General features: G+C 42.2%; 1 protein-coding gene across 2 annotated transcripts in view; it reads right to left on the bottom strand.

The window, feature by feature from the left end:
• The window catches only part of LOC122813573 (zinc-binding protein A33-like), a 115391-nt gene that overhangs the window by 52380 nt on the left and 39572 nt on the right, over positions 1–23439 (bottom strand). For both annotated transcript variants that reach the window (XM_044085970.1, XM_044085969.1), the window contains exons 2-3: positions 4118–4213; positions 3791–4024 (exon numbers count right to left, since the gene is read on the bottom strand). In XM_044085970.1, the coding sequence (XP_043941905.1) occupies positions 3791–4024; positions 4118–4213 (330 nt within the window). The remainder of the gene's footprint in view (positions 1–3790; positions 4025–4117; positions 4214–23439) is intronic.

A 23439-nucleotide genomic window follows, 5' to 3' on the forward strand; every position in this document is an offset into this window, starting at 1 on the left:
ACACAATGCCAGACACACTCGTCATTAGTGACTCCATAGTCAGACACACTGACGTCCCGCTCACCAGATTGAACAAGGAAAAGGTCACAGTAAGCTGCCTGTCGGGCGCTAGAATCCGCCACATAACGCAAGCACTCAGGTCTCTCAACACCAGGTACAAGTACGACTCTGTCATTGTCCACGCTGGTGTGAACGACCCGAGACGTACCTCCTTGGACTACATGAAAAGAGACAGAGGAGCTCTCTGATTATGTAGCCCAGGCAGGTATGACCCTGACCTTGAGCAGTATCCTACCTTCACCAAGAACGATGCCACAATACAGTGACAAGATGATCAGCTTTAATAATTGGCTTAAACTCTGGTGTCATTCAAAGGGGATCCAATGTCTGTCTGCCTGGGATGACATGCTGGACAAGTCACGCTGCTTCGCAAGGGACGGCTTGCACCTGTCACCCCTGGGCTTCTGGATATTGGCAAACGCTCTTGCCACCCCCATAGTGCCTTTTTTAGGCAAGGCTCAAATTCTAAACCTACCACCCTAGAACACAAAAAAGGAAAAAAACTAAGGGTAATGCTGCTCAATGCCAGACGTCTCAACCTCAAAATGCACGCACTCGAGGCCCTTCTCAGTATGGAGAACATCGATGTCTGTGCTGTGACTGAAACCTGGTTTAAGCACCCCGGCACTATCAGGTTTTACCTCATATCATGCGTTCCGGCCCCAAAATCCGGACAACACCAAGAAAGGAGGGGGGTGTCTATATTCATCAAGAACACCCACACCTCAAGGTTGGTGGCAGCGCACGATGCATCGGAGACCATCCAGGTGCAATTAACCATAGGCAAGACTGCTCTACAATTTGTAGCATGTTACAGGCCACCCTCTCAGTCTCAGGAACCTCACATAGCTTTCCTGAAAACACTGGAGGGGATAAATGCATCTCCAAACACCATCATACTAGGTGATTTCAACTACCCGAATATAGACTGGGATCACTACTCAAGCCGCAACACTCTAGCCCAAAGGTTCCTAGAGTTCATAAACTCTAATGCCATGGAACAACTAGTCACCATCCCCACAAGAGGAGATAACATACTAGATCTCATCATCACGAACATGGGGTCACAATGTTCAACACCGGAGGTATACCCTTCACTGGTGAGATCAGACCATAAACTAATCTCACTGGAAGTCCACATCCCGCTCCCACCTGAGATAAAAAAGACCACAGTGAATAACTTCTCAAAAGCCGACTTCACACTTCTAAAGGCTAGTGTGGTCTCTTAAGGCCCCCGAGACTGCGGAAACCATTACTCAAGCCGCTGAATCACTTACAAATGCCTTCTACCAGCACCTAGAGGACTGCATGGATCAGGCAATCCCAAACAAAACAAAGACTCTTTGTACCAAAGGCAAGCGTCCAGTTTGGTGGACCCCAGCCATAAACAAGCTCTACAACAAAAGGAGGAAGCTACTACAAGATAGAGCAAAATCCTTAAAAGGGAAAACACCCTTGATCATTATAAGTAAAAACCTAAGATCTCTCATAAAATCATCCAAGGCAAATTTTGAGAGAAGAGTTGCTAAGGACTCAAAAGGACAATCGTAAGGCCTTCTTTAGCTATGTTAGAAACCTGGGAGGAAACTCCCAGATATGCTCAGAATTAGTTCAAAATGATGTAAAAATTACTGAACCTACAGACATTGCCAACATACTGGCTGACAGGTTCAGTGCAAACTCCCCCCCCCTCCCCCCAAAAGGTGAGATATCTATACCACAGAATTATAGCCCCCCAAACATCTCTAACGCTCAGGTGAGAACTGCTCTCTCCAAGGCAAAAAACACAGCATCCATGGGACCAGATGGTGTCCTCGGATGTGTGCTCCATGAACTCAATGAGGAATTAAACCCGCAGTTAGGGCAGCTGTTTAATCTTAGCCTCACCTCAGGATACGTGCCTAAGGAGTGGCATACGGCAACTGTGGTCCCACTTCACAAAGGCGGTGCCTCCACCGACCCGGGAAATTACCGCCCCATCAGTTTGACAAGCTTGATCTGCATAGCTATGGAGAGGATCATAATGGAACTCATAAATAAAGACATAGGAGACTTGCAGACTTTGGATCCAACCTAGTTTGGCTTTGTCAAGGGCAGATCATGCCTTTTAAACCTGGTTGACTTTTTCAAAACAGTCACCAAGGCCATTGATGAGGGAAAGGCAGTCCACACAGCCTACCTCGACCTGGCAAAGGCTTTTGACACAATACCCCACTCAGGTATCATTGAAAAACTCATCAGCTTAAATGTAAACCCATACATCACAAGATGGGTTGCAAATTGGCTAAGTGACAGAACCCACAGGGTCAGAGTTGCTGGCGCCATGTCAGACTCAAAGCCTGTCACAAGTGGTGTCCCACAGGGCTCAGTCTGGGCCCTCTCCTGTTCGGCATCTACTTTTCAGAAGTACAAGCAAACATAGGAGGATTATGGCTGACAAAATTTGCAGATGACTGCAAACTGGGCGCCATAGTTGAGAACACATCTGACAAGGATATCCTTCAAAAGGGCCTTATAGAACCGGAAAACTGGTGCCAGAGCCATGGCCTAAAGTTAAACGCCAAAAAATGCATAGTCATACCCTTCGGGAAAAACAAGGTTACCCCTAGCTACCGTATAGGCGGCAACCCACTAAGCACAGAAGAGGTTATCAGGGACCTGGGTACCCAGGTTGACAGTAACCTTTCATTTGACACTCACGTCACCAAAGTAGTTAGGAAGGCCTTCTACATTGCCCACCTGATCATGAAGGGATTCACATCTAGATCACATCAGACCAATGATTGAGTACAATGCCCGTTCCTCACCAAAAGGATAAAGGGTCTCAAAAATATGTCCTATGCTGCCCGACTGAAGGAACTTCAGCTCTACTCGGTCGCTTACCATCTGCTCAGAGGTGACCTGTGCCTGACATACAAGGCCATGTCCAACCCAGAATTGATGAACATGCTTCACCTCAAAAATCTAGATCAGACCTAAACCTTGACACTGTTAGTAATAGGGCGTGCGGGAGGGACAGATTCATCACCCAGAGACTAAATCTTGACCAATGGATGGGAGATCGCAGATATACCCCAGGGATTATCTCCAGTGTCACTGCTTGACAGAGGCACAGCAAAAAAATGGGCATAGTATCCTCCAAACTAAGCGGGTGGTGAAAGCCACAAAACTCTGGGCTATGCTTATAAATGACCTTGGGCAGATAGCCTAGTATGAACCTATGAACCTATTATTTTTTTATTCTCTTCCTTCTAGGAAGTGCAAGGCTATTTAGGGTATTCAGGAAAGTTGTACTGAATTAATTTTCAGCATCATCCAAGCAAATAAATTTTAGGCAGTTTTGGTTAATAGATGATATGGTAGTAACGAACATTTCTGGGTTAAACTTGGAAAGGTTGCATGTTGTTTGATAAACATGCTATATGTGGATGTGTAAGATGTCTTTTTTATATGCATTTATATAGAACTATACAAGTGCTCAAGCCATATGCTTGCTTTTATTTTCCTCTAATTTAACCCTTATTGTTGTTTGCAAGTGGTGCTTGAATTGCAATGTACCTCACCCCACCATTTTTAAATTCATATCTAGTATTCTCTTTTTCATTATTTCTTCATTACTTTATCAAATCATTGAACATTTTACACTACAACTGAAATCACCGAAATGGAGAATTGTTTTTAGTACAATAATTCCATTAAATTTTACAGTAAAGCCATCTAGATACTTTACCATAAGAAAAAGCACAGCCTCCTCTTGTTCCATCTTTGACTGAATAGAAGACATCTGCTCTTGAATGAATCTGGTCTTCATTTCAATTTCCCACAGATTTTGTTCCATCTCCCTCAGAATTCCTGATGATTCCTCCTTGAGCTGTAGGATCAGATCCTGCTCCTTATCCCACAGAAATTGGTGAAGTTTGACAAATTCTGATCTAATGTGCTGCTCCAAATCCTGGATATTTTCCTAGGAAATTATTTAAGGTATTAAATAGCCATGACTACAAATTCAAAATATTTTCATTCATTCTGGAATAAGTATGAGAAAAAATGTATTTACCTTGATGCTTGAGATTTTCTGCTCTTGTTTTTTCTGCTGTTCCTGGAGTTCTTTCAGATGGGATTCCAGAGATGCTGACACAGTTTTTAACTTACTCTAGGAAAACACAAAAAAAATGTGGGTGTTTAGACTGCTCCTTAATAGATTGTGGTTTTCAAGCCTGTGCAAGAAAACATGAATGGGCTTTCAAAAATGTTATTTTACTTCTAGGCTAATTCTGGCTTTTTACTGTGAAACCATGATTAAACAAGAGATTATGCAACTAAAATTAAGCATGTTTTAACCGAATATAGGATCAAATACAGCCCTGCAGAACAACAATAAGTTTTGGTATATGGGATTCAAATCCAAAGAAATCCAACAGAGTAGACCTTTGCTGAAACCACGGGGTGGGGGTGGGGGCATGGATCAAAGGAGGTGGCAATATGGGTCATAGGCAGAAGTTCAGTGTCAAATTATTTCCTCAGCTGACAACAAGGGAGGGCCCACTATGATTTCTGCTGCATGGGCAGTGTAATGTCAGGATGTGGAGAAGTCTCTACATAGTGGGTACTGGTGGTCTAGATGATCCACTGGACATAACTATGGTGGAATTAATGGAACAAAGCCTGTATGGGTTACTCACAAGTAATATCTACCCCAGATGACTCTTCAACATGGCTGATGGTGTGCTACGGTGATATGGAAATTACCAAATGCATTCCTTGTGACTATCATCCTATATAGCCACCAGAAATATACATTTACTCTTACCTCAAGCAACACTGTGATATGGGCTGCTGATGGTGGCACTGGTAAACCTCTGTATGGGGGCAGCCATGGAAGTCACATGTATCATCACAGACCATGCAAGTCCATGCAAGTCCTATCAGGGCATTGTTCCAAGACTCCAAACTATGGCAGTGGTGATCAAAATCCTCCAGCAGGCCTAACTGCAGACTGTGCCCAGATTAGAGATGCACACATGCTGCCGGATGCCTAAAGCTGCCCAGAGATATGGGACAGGATGCGACAATGCTCTCTGCCTACCACCACTGGTAGGTCACTGGTAAGCCATGATATTATGGGTATTTCCTTGTCAGATGCTGTGCATTGGCTTTCAGCCACAAGACCAGTGGTAGTCATGGCAATGTTGTCGGTCACATGCGAGTTACCCCTTAATGCATGTGGATGACCATCCTTCCTTTGAATCTTGTAGACAGGGTATCAGGTTGGCCATCATTTCATCCTGGGTGATGGGTATAAGATTACCTAGGAGGAGGCAGTGTCAGTGTGTTAGCATCATCATCAGACCCTGAGCAGATGCTGATCTTCTCACCCTGCTGCTCTGGCCTAGCCTCTACAGTTGTTACAGCACTATTCACCTATCATATGACTACACAATGCATGAAATATGACATTGCCTACTCCACAAGCCATGGTGTCCTGTGGTGTTCATGTGCATGAAAAACAGATGCATGTTAGCAAGTTGCACATCTGTGGATAAGGTACTGAGCATCCAAAGTATCTAGGCACCAGAAGTGTAGTGTTCGCTCATGATCACAGACTTCAGTATGGGCATAGTTGCCATACAGGATGTGTTATGGCTACCAACCTGGCTGGTCTCTGAGATGCAGCGGGTCATGCCACACCTAAAAACCATTTTCATTCCTTCTTGTAAGATATATGTTTCCTCACTGTCTCCATGCAAGGATATGGTGGTGCTGTTGTGGGATATTGACCTCCATTAGTTGTAATCCATTACACAAGTATGATGTGTACCTTCTGCGAGGACCACTTTGCAATGTTGTATGATTCTTTCTATTCACAGCATTGACAACATGAACCACCATCCCACATGCAGTCCAGCAGAAGCTGGTGGGCACTCCATCTTTGGAGTGTGGCAGGAAATCATTCTTAGCAGAGATTAACTGTAGAAACTCTGCCATCCTGTGCCTTTGGAGGACATACATACAAATAACCAAGGAAGACTGCAGATTAGATAAGTGGGCAGGTAATGTGTGGGTAAAGAGGAGTACCAAAGTCACATATACTGGCTTGTCTAATCAGTACAAGATACCAGTAGACAGGAGTGGCTACACAGAGGGGATAAATATGATGGACAATGGAGTGTCACAGATTCAGTTGCCATAATGATTATGGTCTTCACCTCCCATGCACAAGGTACAAGGTTCACTCCTGACCTCTGACCAATTGCCTGTAGGGAGTTTGCACATTCTTCCTCTGTTTCTGTGGGGTTCCTCTTACCTCCCAAAAATATGCTGTTTCCACCTCAAATTTACCCAATAATGTAGATTTGGGCAGCAGCACAGACTCTAGATGGTGCCTATAAAATGGGAAGAGTTTTATATAAAAACATTCTGAAAGAGTTCCTAGCAGAAAGCTGATTCTGTTCCTGCTCAATAACAGGAATGCATGTTCACATTTAAGGATGCAGTTTCTTATTCAGATCTTACATCTCCTTACTCTCCTTTCTTCACTCACTTCCTTACTTCTATCAGTTTGTCACCTGGCTTTCTCTCGAAATATCCCATAAGCCAGAAGTTCTCACTTCATATTGTTTGTATTATATTAATTAAATTTCTCTACAAATTGGCTACAATTTCTCAACTATTAAATCACTGTCAAATAATTTGTATCTATTCTTAACCAATGTTTTCATATTATGTTTAATTTGGTATAATTAAACTGTAAAAATAATACATAAAAATAATGTGTGAAATGATTGTTCTTAAAATGTTTTGTAATATTTTGAAGCTTTCTTTCCCAGGCCACCGATGAAAATGGGCTCCTACAGAGTCGGACTTTCCAGGTTATTAAATTTCAATAAATTTAGAGGATAGGAATCGTACTTTGCTAATGCTGCGGATATCATTTTACAGAATAGGACCACATCACTGCAGTTACCAGTACACTTACCTGTCTGAACAGTGGAAACCATACCTCGCTACTAGTGCTGCTGTGGAACTGATGTCACATGACCAAGTGCCACAATGATTTCCACTTCTATTCAAAGTCTATGCACGCCTTAAAAAAATATGAAGGGACAATTCAATTCTCACTATAATGCTTTCACTTTTGCGATTGATTATAAACAAGTCATTTCTTTGCTACCACTGTCTGTATATATGATCCACTTTTAGACATACTACTTTCATGTTTTCTGTGGGAAAAAAAGATGCTGCATCCACTTTGCACACAAACCCTTTGCACACAAACCCTGGACAGATTAGGGAGAGAATGTTTGTAAAGGATACAGTAGGATAAGCAAGCAGTCCAATTCCTTTTTTGGGTTTCAGTTCTTCACCATTCTGACAACTTTCAATCAGTAAAAGCAATTTATCATGTCCCTGCATCTAGCAAAAAGGCAAAGATCTACCATTTTACCAGTCATACATGCTCCAAGGAAAGTTCCAGTAGCACTCATAGGTAAACAAATAGGAAGTTTCACATAATGGACACTATAGGCATTATTAACAAGCAAACTGAACTTAATGCCTGAATAGTGTGGTTACTGTGGTTAGGCCTGACAATATAATCCACAAAACCTGGATTTAGCTATAAAAAGGAGTACATGCACTTTTACTAGAAGTTGTTGTTACTGGCAAGACAATACAAGTATTTCTCAGTAGTAGATGGCAATCAGGGATTTAGATTAATTAAGCTAGAAAAAAAGACCCAAGTTATGAATATTTAATGTACCTAAAGAAAACTACAGATTCCATATATTGTCATTTAGAATTTTGTTGGCATTGGAGCTATTGTAGAAAGCTACTGTACAAAAGATACAAGGTCTGTTAGGCATTGCTAACAAGACAGATTATATGCTGTTGTGGTATACAAAGACAGAAGAGCATGACAGAAATTAATTCTCTTACTGAACAGATTAATGCAGTATAAGCTCAAAATGAATAAAAAAAACAGTGTAACATTAGACCTCAAGTGTAATATTTCATCTTCAGAAAGATAAACTAGATAATAAAAGGTCAGAGCTGCTATACAAATGTCTCCACCAGAACACTAAACAGGTGAGCATGACATTGTGGGTTTGTTGTAGTATCTTTCAGTTTATTTCAAATATGAATAAAAAAAATACTAGGTTTTAGAAAGATTGAAATATGATCCATAAAAACAAAGGTTCTATTACAACAACAGGCGTTAAGCTGAGACTTTAACTAGAGCACGGGTGGTATTCATAGTCATTATACAAAAACGTTAAGGCTATCCAACTGTCCATGAATGAGCACAGCAAAGCTGCAGTTCACAGAGGCCAATTTTGCTAATATACAATGACTACAAATAAGCCTAAGCAAATGAAGTCATAATTAGATGTAAACGAGGAATGATATAAAAGGGTGTATGCCAATGAAGCATTCTCTTGGCTATTTGAGATTTATAGAGAACATTTCCTGCTTTTCCATATCAGATGAATTATATATATATATATATATATATATATATATATATATATATTATATATAAAAAAGATTTTTTTAAATAAAAGATTGCTTTTATTGAGTATCTCTAAAAAGTGAAAAATAAGGAATGAAAACTTTGCAAAAGAAACACAGCCAGGCTGATTTCAGAAAAGCATTCTGGGTTGGTTTTGCTGATTCTGTTATTGAGGTAGCAGAAGACATAGTAGGAATCAGCAAAACAAACCCAGAATGCTTTTCTGAAATCAGGTTGTCTGGGTTTCTTTTGCAAAGTTTTCATTCGTCTTCCTGGTTTGCTTTTTAAAGCGATATGCTCTAGAGAGAAGAGGAATGAAGGTCAGCAGGACTAAGACAGAATATATGTGTGTGAATGAGATGGAGGATAGAGAAATGGTGAGGATGCAGGGAGTAGAGGTGGCGAAGGTGGATGAGTTTAATTACTTGGGGTCAATAGTTCAGAGTAATGGTGATTGTGGAAGTGAGGTGAAGAAGAGAGTACAGGTAGGATGGAGTGAGTGGAGAAGAGTGTCAGGAGTGATTTGTGACAGACTAGTACCAGTAAGAGTGAAAGGGAAGGTCTACAAGAGGGTAGTGAGACCAGCTATGTTATATGGGTTGGAGACAGTGGCCTTGACAAAAAGGCAGGAGTCAGAGCTGGACATGGCAGAGTTAAAGATGCTAAGATTTGCACTAGGTGTGATGAGGGTGGACAGGATTATGAATAGGACAGGATTATGAATAGGTATATTAGAGGGTCAGCCCATGTTGGAAGGTTTGGAGACAAAGCCAGAGAGGCAAGATTACGTTGGTTTGGACATGTGCTGAGGAGGGATGCAGAGTATATTGGGAAAAGGATGCTAAGGATGAAGCTTCCAGGTAACAGGAAAAGAGGAAGGCCCAAGATAAGGTTTATGGATGTGGTGAGAGAGGACATGCAGGTGGTTGGTGTGACAGAGCAAGATGCAGAGGACAGGAAGAAATGGAAACAGATGATCTGCTGTGGCGACCCTTAACGGGAGCAGCCGAAAGAAGAAGACGAAGAAGGGTGACTCAATAAAAAGCATTCTTTATTTAAAAAAATATATATTTTTTTGTATTTTTAGTTTTTAGTTTTTAAGTAAAATATACTATTGTATTTTACTTAAAAACTAAAGAGTGTTTTGTGAGAGCTTGCATCTTCATTGTCTTGCCTATTCACCACTGTGAGCTGTCCAGGGTGCTGAAGTGCTGTGTATTGCAGAATGATTGGTTCCTAGTGGATGTAGGTTCATAGGTCTGTACTAGGCTAATGGCCCTGGAGCCTTTACAAGCCTAGCCCCAAAAAATTGCCCAGGCACAGTGCCACAAAATGTTAGTTCACAGTGCTCCTATCCAGTAGGTCAACTGGAATGATCCCTGGAGTAAACTTCGTTACCCATCCACTCGTCAAGATTACTGTTGAAGAGGGGCAGTGAGGTGCTCTGCTTGACATGAATGGGAAGCTTATTCCAGAGTATGGGCAGTCTTTGGGAGATGAACCTGTCCCTCCAGCATGTTCCGTTAATTGTGGTAAATGAGGTTGTGATCTCTAGAGCGAGTGGCGCAGGGGATTGAGATTTCTTTAGATGTAGCATTTCAAGTAGGGGCTGGGTTGGACATGGCTTTGTAAGTCAAGCAGAGATCACCTTTAAGTAGGCGATAAGAGAGACTGAGAACAGCTGAAGTTTCTAGGATATGTCCATGTAGGGCATGTGTTTAAGGCCTAGGATCCTTTTTGTGAGGTACTTTTGTGGCCTTTCCAACTGTTGTAAGTATCTGGTCAGGTACATGCCAAACAGGGCATTATATTTGATGACTGGTCTAATGCGGAATGAGTAGAGAGGGATGATGACCTCTTTCTTCCTGGATGCTGGTTATAAGATTTGCCACGTAGAAGGACTTTCTGATCACACTGGCAATGTGGTGGTCAGGTGAGGTGGCTGTTGACCTGGCTGCCCAGATCTCTTATGGTCTCTTCAGTGTTCAGTAGGCTCCCATCAATGCAGTCATTTATGGGAACTGAGTTTTTTCCAAAGGGGATGAGGACGCATTTTTTGGCGTTAAGCTTCAGGCCATGGTTCTGACACCAGTCATTGGTCTCAAAGAGGCCCTTTTGTAGGATGTCTGCATCACTCGGGGAGTTGATAAGGACTCCTAGCTTGCATTCATCAGTGAACTTGTCAGCTAGAGTCCTTCTGTGTTGGCCTGAACTTCTGAGAAATAAATACCAAACAGGAGAGGGCCTAAAACAAAGCCCTGTGGGACTCCACTCATGACTGGTCGACAGTCTGACTTGGAATCCACAACTTTCACTCTGTGGGTCCTGTCTGTGATCCAATTTGCAACCCACTTAGTGATGTAAAGATTGATGCCTAGTTTGGTGAGTTTATCAGTGATACCAGAGTGGAGAAAGGTATCAAAGGCCTTGGCCAAGTTGAGGTAGGCTGTATGCACTGCCTTACCCTCATTCACAGCCTTGGTGACTGCCTTGAAGAAGTCAACCAGGTTCAGCAGGCAGGATATCCCCTTGACAAAGCCAAACTGTGTGGGGACAAGAGTTCAGAGATTGTCTATATCTTTGTTAAGCAGGTCCATAATGATGCACTCCATAGCTTTGCATACCTGACTCATCAGGCTAATGGGGTGATAGTTCCCAGGGTCTGTAGTTGCTCCACTTTTATGGAGTGGGATGACTGTAGCAGTGCGCCATTCATTGGGGACATAGCCTGAGGTAAGGCTGTGATTGAACACGGCACAAAGATGTGGTGCCAGTTCATTTTGTAGCTCATGTAGGACACGGCCAGGGATATTATCAGGTCCCATGGATGCGGTATTCTTGGCTTTGGATAATGCAGCTATTACCTGTGCCACAGAAATGGTGGGCATCAGGCTTTCTTCTGCTATTGTGATAGGCCCCTTGGGAGGGGGGAAGAGTGGTAAAGTTGGCACTGAATCTGTTGGACAGTATGTTGGCTATATTTGTTGGCTCAGTATAGGAGGTGCCATTGTGCAATAACTCAGAGCAAATCTGGATATTACCTTTGAGGTTTTTGATATAGCTATAGAAGGCTTTGTGGTTGTTTTTGGTGTCGGCCACAATTCTGCCTTCATAGCTGGCTTTATAGGATTTGATAAGGGAGGTTTTCCAGTCTTGTGACTTAATTCTTTTTCTGCAATGGTTTCTTCCTTCTGTTGTAGAGTTTATTGATGGTTGGGGACCACCAGATTGTTTTCCTTTTTTTTTTTTTTTTTTTTGGAGGAGAGCACCTTAGTTCTATTTGGTATGGTAATGTCCATGCATTTGTGTACATGCTCATACAATGCATTGGTGTATGATTTGGCAGTCATGCAGCCATTTTCCATTGGCATAGGTGCCAAGAAGTTAGCCACCTCTGTTTTTAGGAGACCAAAGCCAGCTTTAGAGAAGTTTTTCAAGGTGGTCACCTTAGCAGGGGGGGGTTGTAGGTGAGATGGAGATGTCCATGGTGATCAGTTTCTGGTCAGATTTAACCAGGGAGGAATTGACTATAGATGTGGAGTAATGGTCTCCCATGTTGGCGATAACCAGGTCAAGGATGTTGCTTTCTCTAGTGGGGGTCAGAATGAGCTGATCCAGGGCATTGGAAATGATAAATGAAAGTGCTGCGCCTGTACATTGGTACTTGAATAGTTTTCCCAGTTGATGGAGGGGTAGTTGAAGTCACCCAGTATGAGAGTATTGGGTTGGACCTTGATAGATTGCAGGGTGCTTAGGAAGTTAGAGTGAGAGTCTAGGGACATGGTTAGGGTTCTGTAGCAGGCTATGACTTGCATCACTGTTTTACCCAGTGTTAGTTGTACCTGAAGCATCTCGGATGCATTATGCTGGGCTACCAGTCTAGAGGTGTGCGTATCCTTCAAGGATATGGAGACACTGCCACAGTTGGAGCTTCTGGCCGTATTCTGGGGCCGAAAGTGAAATGAGTTGTAGCCTGGGAGCACAGGTGAGACCTTAGTAGTCGAGGAATATGACAGAACCACAAGGAGTCAGAACCACAAGGAGTCAGAACCACAAAGTCAATTTCAATAAAAAGCAGTCTAATAATAATAAAAATAATAACTACTAAAAAAATAAGTCTCGCCTATGCTATCTACTTTGCAATCTGCAAAGATGCTTTCACTTGCTGCTAGCCTTGTTATTTCCCATTGTGAGCCAAGTGTCTTTGCTGAGAAAAACTGCTTGCACCAAGCAGCACTTGCTGGCTAACGATGCAAAGATATAACCAGAGAATAACCAATTATAATTTTTGACAATCAGGAAATACTAAACACATTTGGAGTGGACAGGGATACTCACTCAGTGAGCATGTATGGCCCACACAGGGGTAATGGAGGATAGCATGGACTTCCTGTTCATATTAAAGGTATGTATATCCCTCACTATACTTGCCATGGGACCTTCCAGAGACAGACTGGGGACACACTGGGTATCTCACAGGCTTCTGTCTGAAGAATACTGCAGCAGTTCTTGAATGTATTCTTGGCATGTGTAAATCAGTCCATCTATTTTTAGGTGTCACTTCAGCCTTTTATAGTATGGCACATTCCCTGGAGGCAGCTGGCAGAAAAAATTGCACACATATTGCAATTAGGACCCCTTCTGGTCCACAGGTGAGAGATACTGCAATAGGAAGAGCTACCATTCCATCAACTGCAAAGTCGTGTGTCCTGGGGGATGAATCACCAATGTCTCTGCCCAGCATCCTGGCAGTGCACAAGATTCCCATATCTAGCACACTAGCTCACTCTACCACCTCTTACTGCATGGTAGAATGCCCAGCAATCATCTTGTTGGTGTGTGGAAAAATATGCTTTTCTTCTTTAGATTGTATTTATGTACTTATCCATGGTAAACTGTATTGCTGAATACTAAACCAGTCTTTCTTTGTTTGGTCTCTCCCTTTCAGGTGATACTGGAAATCCACTGGAGCCATGGCTCATGACACCAGTGAAAAATGCATGTGGAGCTGCAGATGAGACCTACAACACAGCCCAGTCTCTGACCCATATTGTCATCATGAGGGTCTTTGACCTCCTCCTGAAGAGTCATTTTAGGATGTGGAGGAGTCGGAGTGTCCTTCACTATGATCCAGCTACTGCATGCAGAATGTTACTGCATGTTGCATTCTGCACATCATGATCATGCCCTGGTCCGATGGTGAAGACCATGCTGTCACTGTAGGTCCCAATTCAAGTCCCACTATAATTAATGAGGACTAGTCAGCAGCAGTAGTAAGGAACCCCATGCAGCAGGATCAAGCATGGCATATGTTAAAGAGGTGGCATCTTGTCTGGAACTATGGTCTGGGATATTCAGGTTAGTGTTTTTTTTAAAGAAAGGAAAACAATGTACAATTGATGCATGCAGTGATATCTGTGGGCTATGCTGTGTGGTGCATAGTCTACTGTTAATTTGGCATTCCTTTTCATCTTTAAACAAATATTTCAAGACAGTTACTCACAATATTATTTGTAAAAGTCATGCCTGAGGGCTCACAAACTCCTTTTCGGTTATTTCATAAAGTATCATACAAGTAATGATCACATTTAACAGTTTTGCAACAAGTTCTAGTGATGTGGTTTACCCAGGTATGCACTGAATGTCTTCAAGTGATTCATTTTGTAAAATCTACTAATTCAGATTTTAACACGAGTTCATATACTGCATTTGAATGAAACAGTATCATATTGTTTTTTATATCATGCAATGCTTTTTCAGTTTTGAAGTATGTTGTCTGTTGAGGTACTGCACATCAAATTAGTTTAATTTTGTCGTACACAATAATTTGTGGCTTTGGAGACAAAAAGCATCATCATTTGTACAGTGGTGAGGGTGAAGTGGCAGTAGTGTTTGCTTACATGGCTAGACACTCATTTTAATCTATAATTTTCTTATTATAGGTTCATACTAGGCTATCTGCCCTAGGGCATTTATAAGCCTAGCCAGAGTGTGTTTGGCTTTCGCCACCCATTTTAAATTAATTTTGCTATGCCCTTTTTCGAGGTTAGTATACTGTGCCTCTCTGTCTAATAGTGGCACAGAAGTGATACCCAGGGTAAACCTACAATCTCCCAACCACTCATCAAGATTCATCTTGAAGAGAGGAAATGAGGGACTCTGAAATAGTGAAGGGAGCTTCTGGGTTATGAATCTGTCCCTCCAGCATGTCCTATTTATTTCAGTGCTGAGGTTCAAGTCTCTCGAGCGCATAGCTCGATGGGATTTGGGTTTTCTGAGGTGCAGCATGTCCATTAATTCCGGGTTGGACATGGCTTTATACATCAGGCACAGATCACCTCTGAGCAGGCGGTATGCCACTGAGTAGAGCTGGAGTTTCTCTAACCAGGCAGCATATGGCATCTGTTTGAGCCCTTTGATCCTCTTGGTGAGGTACTTTTGGGGTCTTTACAGTTGCTGCAGGTGTCTGGTAAGGTACATCCCAAAAGGGGCATTGTACTCAATTATGGGCCTGATGAGGGATGAGTAAAGGGGTATGATGACCTCCCGTGATCTAGATGTGAATCCCTTCATGATTAGGTGGGCTATATAAAATGTTTTTCTAACCACTTTGGTCACGTGGTTGTCAAATGAGAGATTGCCATCAACTTGGGTCCCCAGGTCCCTAACTACTACTTCTGCACTTAATGGATTACCACCTATGTGGTAATTTGTGGGCACTTTGTTTTTGCCAAAGGGGATGACTATACACTTTTTGGTGTTTAGCTTGAGGCCATGGCTCTGGCACCAGTTGTCTGTTTCTATGAGGCCCTTTTAAAGGATGCTTGTGTCGGCTGGAGTCTCGATTATGGTGCCCAGTTTGCAGTCATCTGCGAACTTGGTCAGCCACAGTCCTTCCGTGTTGGCCTGTACCTCCGAGAAATATATACCGAATAAGACAGATCCCAGGACTGAGCCTTGTGGGACGCCACTTGTAACTGGTTTGGAGTCTGACATGGCTCCAGCAATTCTGACCATGTGGGTTCTGTCCTTGAGCCAGTTTGCAACCCATCTAGTGACATAGGCTCACCAGCTTAAATATAAACCCCTATCTATAATGCCCAAGTGGGGTATTGTATCGAAGGCTTTTGCAAGGTTCAGGTAGGCTGTGTGGACCACCTTCCCCTCGTCAATGGCCTTGGTGACTGTTTCAAAGAAATCAACCAGGTTTAACTGGCAGGATCTGCCCTTAAAAGTCAAACTGGGTAGGATCCAGTGTCTGTAAGTCCCCAATATCTTTATTTATGAGGTCCATGATGATCCTTTCCATAGCTTTGCAGACCAAGCTAGTCAGGCTTATGGGGCGATAGTTTCCAGGATCCGTTGAGGCACCACCTTTGTGGAGAGGGACCACTGTTGCTGTACGCCACTCTTTGGGTACATATCCTGTAGTAAGGCTGAGATTGAACAGTAGTTTATGTTTGGGTTTAGCTCTTCTTGGAGTTCATGTAGGATGCAGCCCGGGACACCGTCTGGTCCCATTGATGCTGTGTTTTTTGCTTTGGAGTGGGCGACTCTTACCTGAGCATCTGAGATGTCAGGGGGGCAGCACTCTGCCTGGATAAATATTTGCCCTTTTGGTGGGGGGGGGGGGGAGTTTGCACTGAACCTGTCAGCTAGGATGTTGGCAATGTCTGTGGGTTTGGTGTATTTTTTGTCATTTTGAACTAATTCTGAGCATATCTGGGAATTCCCACCCAAGTTCCTAACATAACTAAAGAAAGCCTTGTGATTATCCTTCGTGTCCTGTGCAATTTTTCTCTCGAAGCTGGCCTTAGACAATTTTATGAGTGCCCGTAGTTTTTTGCTAATACTGATCAGAGATGCCTTCCCTTTTTGGGATTTTGCTCCATCATGTAGTAGCTTCCTCCTTCTATTGTATAGTTTGTTTATGGCTGGGGTCCACCAGACAGGACGTCTGCCTTTGGGGGATTGGGTCTTGGTTTTATTTGGGATTGCATGATCCATGCATTCCTGAAGGTGTTCATAGAATGCATTTATAAAGAATTCTGCGGTCTGGGCTGTATTTTCCACAGGCCCGGGGGCTTTGAAGGATTCCTCCTCAGTTTTGAGGAGTGTGAAATTTGCTTTAGAGAAGTTTTTCACTGTGGTTTTCTTGGCAGGGGGTGGGGTCAGGATGTGAATATCCAGTGAGATTAGTTTATGGTCTGACCTTACCAGTGGGGGATACACTTCTGGTCTGGAGCATAGAGTCCCCATGTTGGTGATGATCAGGTCCAGTATGTTTTCCCCTCTTGTGGGAGTGGTAACAAGTTGTTCCATAGCATTTGAGTTTATAAATTCTAGGAACCTTTGGGCTAGGGTGTTGGAGCTAGAGTAATACTCCCAGTCTATGTTTGGGTAGTTGAAGTCACCCAATATAATGGTGTTTGGAGAGACCTTCATATTTTCCAGTGTTCTCAGGAAGGCCGAGTGGGGTTCCTGGGTTTGGGAGGGTGGTCTGTAGCAGGCTATAAACTGGAAGGCAGTTTTACCCACTGTTAGTTGCACATGGATAGTCTCTGATGCTTCGTGCTGTGCCACCAACCTGGAGGTGTGGGTATCTTTGACGAATATTGATACTCCCCCTACTTTTGTGGTTTGGTCCAAGTTTTGGGGCCGAAAAGCATGATATGAGGTGTAACCTGGTAGTTCTGGGGTGCTCTCGGGAGCCTTGAACCAGGTTTCTGTTACTGCACAGATATCGATGTTCTCCATGCTAAGGAGAGTTTTGAGTGTGTGCATCTTTAGGTTTAGACTTCTGGCGTTGAGTAGCATTACTCTTAGTTTCTTATCCCTTGTGATACCTATGGAGGTGGGTTTGTCTTTTGAGCATTGCCTAAAAAAGGCACTATGGGGGTAGCAAGAGCCTTTGCCAATATCCGAAAGCCCAGGGGTGACAGGTGCAAGCCGTCCCTAGCGAAGCATCGTGGCTTGTCGAGCATGTCATCCCAGGCTGACAGGCATTGGATCCCCTTTGAATGACACCAATACTTAAGCCAATTGATCATCTTGTCTTCATATTGTGGCATCATTCTTGGTGAGGGTAAGATGCTACTCAAGGTCAGGGTCATACCAGCCTGGGCTACATGCTCAGAGAGCTCCTCTATGTCTCTTTTCATGTAGTCCAGGGAGGTACGTCTCAGGTCATTCACACCAGCATGGACAAGAGTCATATTTGTACTTGCCTTGGAGTGACCTGAGTGCTTGTGTTATGTGGCGGATCCTAGTGCCCGACAGGCAGCTCACCATGACCTTCTCCTTGTTCAGCCTGGTGAGCAGGACATCTGTGTGTCTGACGATACACTTGTAATAGATGACTCTATCAGGTGTGTTGTTTAGCCTCAAGGGCTGTGAGTGTTCGGCACACTGGCTTTGTGAGCTATGTATTGCACGTGTTTTGTTTTGGGGTAGCGGTTGCTTGGGTGTCTGCTTTGGAGGTCTCTGCTGCTTATGCAGATTTTTATTTAGAGCCTCAGAGTATGTTTTTGTGGGTTTATGTGTTTGGTTTGCTGTCGTGGTAGGTCTATGTGAGACTGGAATTGTAGTGAGTGTGGTTTCCTTCTCCTCCTGACTGGTTATGCCAGTACTGAATTGAGAGAGCTTAGCCTCCAGTTTGGCTATATGTTTGCATCTCTCACATGTGTTGGAATTTGTTGGGAGGAGGAGAGGGTTGTCTGTGTACATGAGGCAGTTGTAACATTGCCTCAAGATTCCCAGATTCACCAGCTGGACCAGAGAGGAGATTGACAACTGACCTTTGGACATGCTAGAATGGTATTGGGAATTCCTTTATAATTGAAAAAAGGACCAATGGGGAACAAGGTACTCAAGGGGAGTTTGTGAGGGTGTAGTGCTTTTAATTTTTTAGTGCTGACTTAATGAGCAAGTGCCAGGTAACTTAAATGCAATGCGTTACAGGTAACTTAAATGCAAAAATGACAAACAGTGACTTTCTTTCAAGTGAAACAAGGAAATAAGTACAGTAAGCAATGCAGATATCACTAGGGATCCACAGAAGCACTGAAAAGCCGCGTTTTAGGTGGAATTAGCATTTCAGGGAAATAACAAGCAAACAAGCATAAAAACAAAGCTAGATTCAGCAGGCCTGGATCTAGTCTATGCTACAGCAAACAAGGTGTACCAATTTCAGTAAGAAGCAGTTCAAATATGCAGGCACTATAAGCCTTTAACCAGAAATTCCCAGCTCAGAAGGCCAGAGTCCAGCCTCTCCTCCCACAAGAGTGCAGACCACGAACCCTCTTAATGTAAAATAACTGGCCTGAAGCCCAAGTTCTTAAACCAGAATTAATACACTTTTAGAATAACAGACACTGAGCCCTCAAATCAGCAGTTCCCAACTTAGAAGGATGTAAGCTACCTGTTCTGCCACTACAGTGTAGACCACAAACCTTAATGTAAAACAATTGGTCTGAAGCCCAAGTGCTTAAACTAAAAGGCTTAGAATTAGTTACACCAAGCAGTAATAAATACAATGGAGTACTTTTAAGATGACACAAAAGCAAAATAAAGTAGGAAGAAACACAAATACAGTAAAAGCAGATAAAAAAATTAAGTTGAAAGAGAGAAAGGAGTAGCAGAAACTAAGCTGATTGGCCTTCTCAAATGTTCTCCCTGTACTGGGTAGAATGAGGTAATGACACTAGACTGGGAGGAGGGTCCCAGATCAAATTTACACTAGGGGCGGGCAACTGCAAAGCCACCAACTATAAAAACACTATACCAACACGGAGGGAGGGTGGGAACCAAAACTGCAGAATTGTTTCTCACAGCTGAAAAGCAGCAGTGAGCCTTTAAATGAAAGTTTTAAACAGCTAAAGGAGCCTCTAGAAAAAAGAGTTTAACTGCAACAAGTTATCAGAAACAAACAACCCAACAGATGCTTAATAAGAGTGGACAATTTCCAGATAATACCTCACACACAGTGAAACTAGCTAGAAAAATACACAGTACACAAAGTGCTATAAATAACAAAGAAAAACTACTGCATTACTACTTTGAAGTTGTAGGTAACTGGCAGCTGTAACAATGTCAGTGCATGCAACACGAATGATGTTAACCACTGCAGTCTTATGTTATGACATACATTTTCATTGAACTGTGGAAAGAAAGGTGTAAGCTGTACCATTATGATAATGAAATGCATACACTTGAAGTGTCCTAAGCTATCCCCTCCTTTTTTGTTTTTTTTTTAAGTAACTTATTCCCCTTCAAGTTAAACATTCGCCTGTGTTTGAGAAGGTCAACATAACAAATGTCACACTTGAATCATAGTTGGTCAAGGTCAAACATGTCATACACCATCACTTGGCCTATACTTAGGAGATGACGTGCAAGTGATTTTGAAGGAGGTATAGTCATCAGAACTGGATGGCGAGTTGGTCGAATGTCATGACCTTGATGCAGGTGATCCTGCAGACACTGATCTAACAGTGCTGCAGGACTGTGATTGGGACCTCAAGTAAGAGATTCTGCTAGGTGTAGATAAACACGGACATGGCCTGCTTGAAATCTGTTTCACTTATTCATGTGCTAATCAAAAAAGTACTGAGGTCTCATGCGATTTGCCCACACTTGTCTGGACAGCACCCTTCCAAGACAGACTCCTACTTGACTCTATTGAGTCCAAACTAGTGTGTGAATGGAGGTGGCCACATACGCTTGGTGTGCCACCATACTATGGACCAGTGTGATTATGGCATTATCCCTACTTTGTGCCATTTCCATATAGTGCTTGAAATCATCACATATGCCTTGGAGGACTCTAAATATTTCCAGTTGATCCTGTGGCAGTTTTTTGTGCCTTAGCAATGTCGCAGCAGAGTTGCTGCTGGGCAGCCTATGGGTTGCATGTTCCTGGAGTAGCTGTAACAAATTCCTCCACCTTGCACCGTAAAGGTGCCACTGTGGGCATTTATTTCTGAAAGTCTGTCATAATCCAGAATATGTTTGTCTGGGTTTGGAGATAGTGGTGTAGAAACGCATGGGATTTTTCTGTGTACAAGCATGAGTGTAATGTCAGCATGTACCCGACTCTGTGATGCACTATCGCTGCCTGCAGAGCTACTAGCATGTTGTAGGGTGGGAGATCTTTCCATTAAACTTGGGGACTGTCTGCCTCTTTTCTCACTATGTCATCCTCATCATCTTCAGCCATTCCGGTGCAGATATCCTCTGAATTTATTGGTATAGTGGAACTGTTCGTTTATGGTGCTGTCCTTGTAAAACTGATTTGAAAACATCATTAATAAATAAATAACATACACTACTGTATGCTTATTAAGGGGTGTGGAACATACTTGCTATTCTGGACAGATATGGAAGATTCATCTATTAATAGTAATTGCCATGTGTTTAATGCAATCATTCCATGTCATCCTTCAGTTCTCTACATAAATATATGTTACTGCTTTTCAATCCAACCTTACTGAGCAGATGAGTGTTGCTGCTGCAGATGTTGACAACAGTCAGCTATGGGCAATTACATTCTGCCTTGCTTTGTCTCTAGCACATCCCACCATATCATTTGCCCTCTTCTTACACTGTTTTACTGTGAGGTTTCTTTCACCAACTACACAAATGTCCAGGGCATCCCAATTCCAAGGCTTTTGTCTCCTCAGCTTGTTTGCCACCCCCCTTTATCAAACAGATATTTACCCAATGTCCTAAGGCTGCCATGAGGCTGTAGTTTTCCTCATAGCTACAGCTGTCCTTTCTCTACTTTCATCCCCTGTTCTGCATCATTAGTGTACATTAAAAAATATGCCATAGTCATACAAAAAATAAATAATTTGATCTAAACCAGTCAGACACAGCAATGAAGGTATGCCTGCCATCCTCCTATAAAAGCAGTTACGAAACATAACTCCCATAATTATATATACATGCAAAATCTCAGTCCAGTCAAGTAATGTACTATGCTATTGTCTGCAGCAAATGCATTCAGAACACAAAATCAATTACTTTGTTAACAGATTCACCCCTGGCACCCAACGTTGTCATCTCTTCTTAATACTGTCATTTTTCATTCTCCAGTGACACTCAGAAATCACCAAGTAAAGACGTGTGTATGTTCATCCAACAACACATCCTTATCACCTCAGTAATTCACAATTAAAACACTACCATCATGTATGTAGAATCACTTCAGGACACCAAAGTAAATGATTTTCTCAGTGATCAATTATTTAAACTGCTGTTGCCATGATTATCCATTTACAAATGACAGCTTCACAATCTTCACTAAAGCCATCGTGCTATGCCCATTATATAATTAAAACATTTCTGGAAGTAAAGTCACTAATTTTGCATCACTGTGAACAGTTTCATATTAACAATATTTTTATTATTTTTGCATACTTCAAAAAAGTCAGCGGTTTCCCACATTGTTTGCAGCCTAACTCATAAAATCGCAAACTAATATGGCAGAGTTAAACTATTTCATATAAATTCAGGTCCATTTACGTTTTATATGTGAATTAGGCACTCATATTTATCTTCATGAATTGCAGTAACATGCAAATGTGTACGGCCACTTATGCATGCAAATCATTCTCTGATTTGCAAGAATGTGGCCTCTAGTTCACATGAGGAAAACAGCAGAGTCAACATCAATCCTCAGCAGTACCCCAGCATACCATGGAATGTGCAGATAGCCTCAGATATTCTCAAAGCATGAGGTATAATCCCTGCCCACCTAACATCTGGAACACCTTATCAACTCATACACACACACACACACACACACACACACACACACACACACACACACACACACACACACACACTTCTGCAAAAAGACTACCCCCCTAAAAATATAAACTGCTTCTCTGCTGCATGAGACCTGTATCAATGACATTTGGATGTAATACTCCCAAAACAAACAAAAAAAAACATAGCTAAGGCATGCATAGTAGCAGTAGCATTTGTAAATATACAAAGAAAAATAATGACTGCATACTGTTTTGCTATCCACCATATAAATGAAATGGGATTGCATTCCTTAAAAAATACATATGGTAAAGCATTTTTGTTAAACCAACCTTACCAATAATAGAAGTACCTCGTTTAATGCCCCTGCTGGTTAACTGGGATCGGTTAAGGAGATGTCACACCCCAGAGGGAGTATTTCTAAACCTGTAAACAGCTCTGCTCATGCTTTCTTCATTCTGGTTCTGGGACTTTGAATGTTGGCAATACCTGTGAAGACACAAGGCCACGCTCTGAGCTGGTCATAAGGAGACCAAAATTATGGTCTACCTTCTTAGTGACTCTTACCTGGATAATATCCAGGCCTGCATTAGAGTGCATCTGGCAATCACTGGGTGAGCACTTGTCGTCCCCAACAGGGATCACGTGCTTTGACCACCAGTGCCACCACAGGTACAGCAACCTACAGAAGCACAGGCTCAATCAGCTGGCCAAGTGGGATGACATGTGGCAGCAAGAAGGCCAGAGTTCTATAGCAAGTAGAACTTCATTTTTTGGTCATATTAAAGATGACTATAAGAAGGTTACAGAACTGAAAGTATGTACTAGAAATAAATATGCATCTCAAATGTTGTAATGCAAAAAGAAAGCATTCTGTACACATAAATACATCTATATAAATTAATGGAATGTTTAGGAGATAATTAACTGTAATGGTATAATATATGTGAGTAAAATAATCTTCTGTAAATCAGACCTACATCTGCATTAATATAGTTATTTTCATGTCTATAAATGTATGTATTTATACAGAAATCAAATAATTAAAAATGTCTGTATTGCCATATAATTTAATTTAGTATTACATTAGATTAGGTAGT

The sequence above is a fragment of the Protopterus annectens genome, chromosome 10.part0, assembly GCF_019279795.1.
Source record: "Protopterus annectens isolate FY-2018-M chromosome 10.part0, PAN1.0, whole genome shotgun sequence".
NCBI classification, from domain to species: Eukaryota; Metazoa; Chordata; order Ceratodontiformes; family Protopteridae; genus Protopterus; species Protopterus annectens.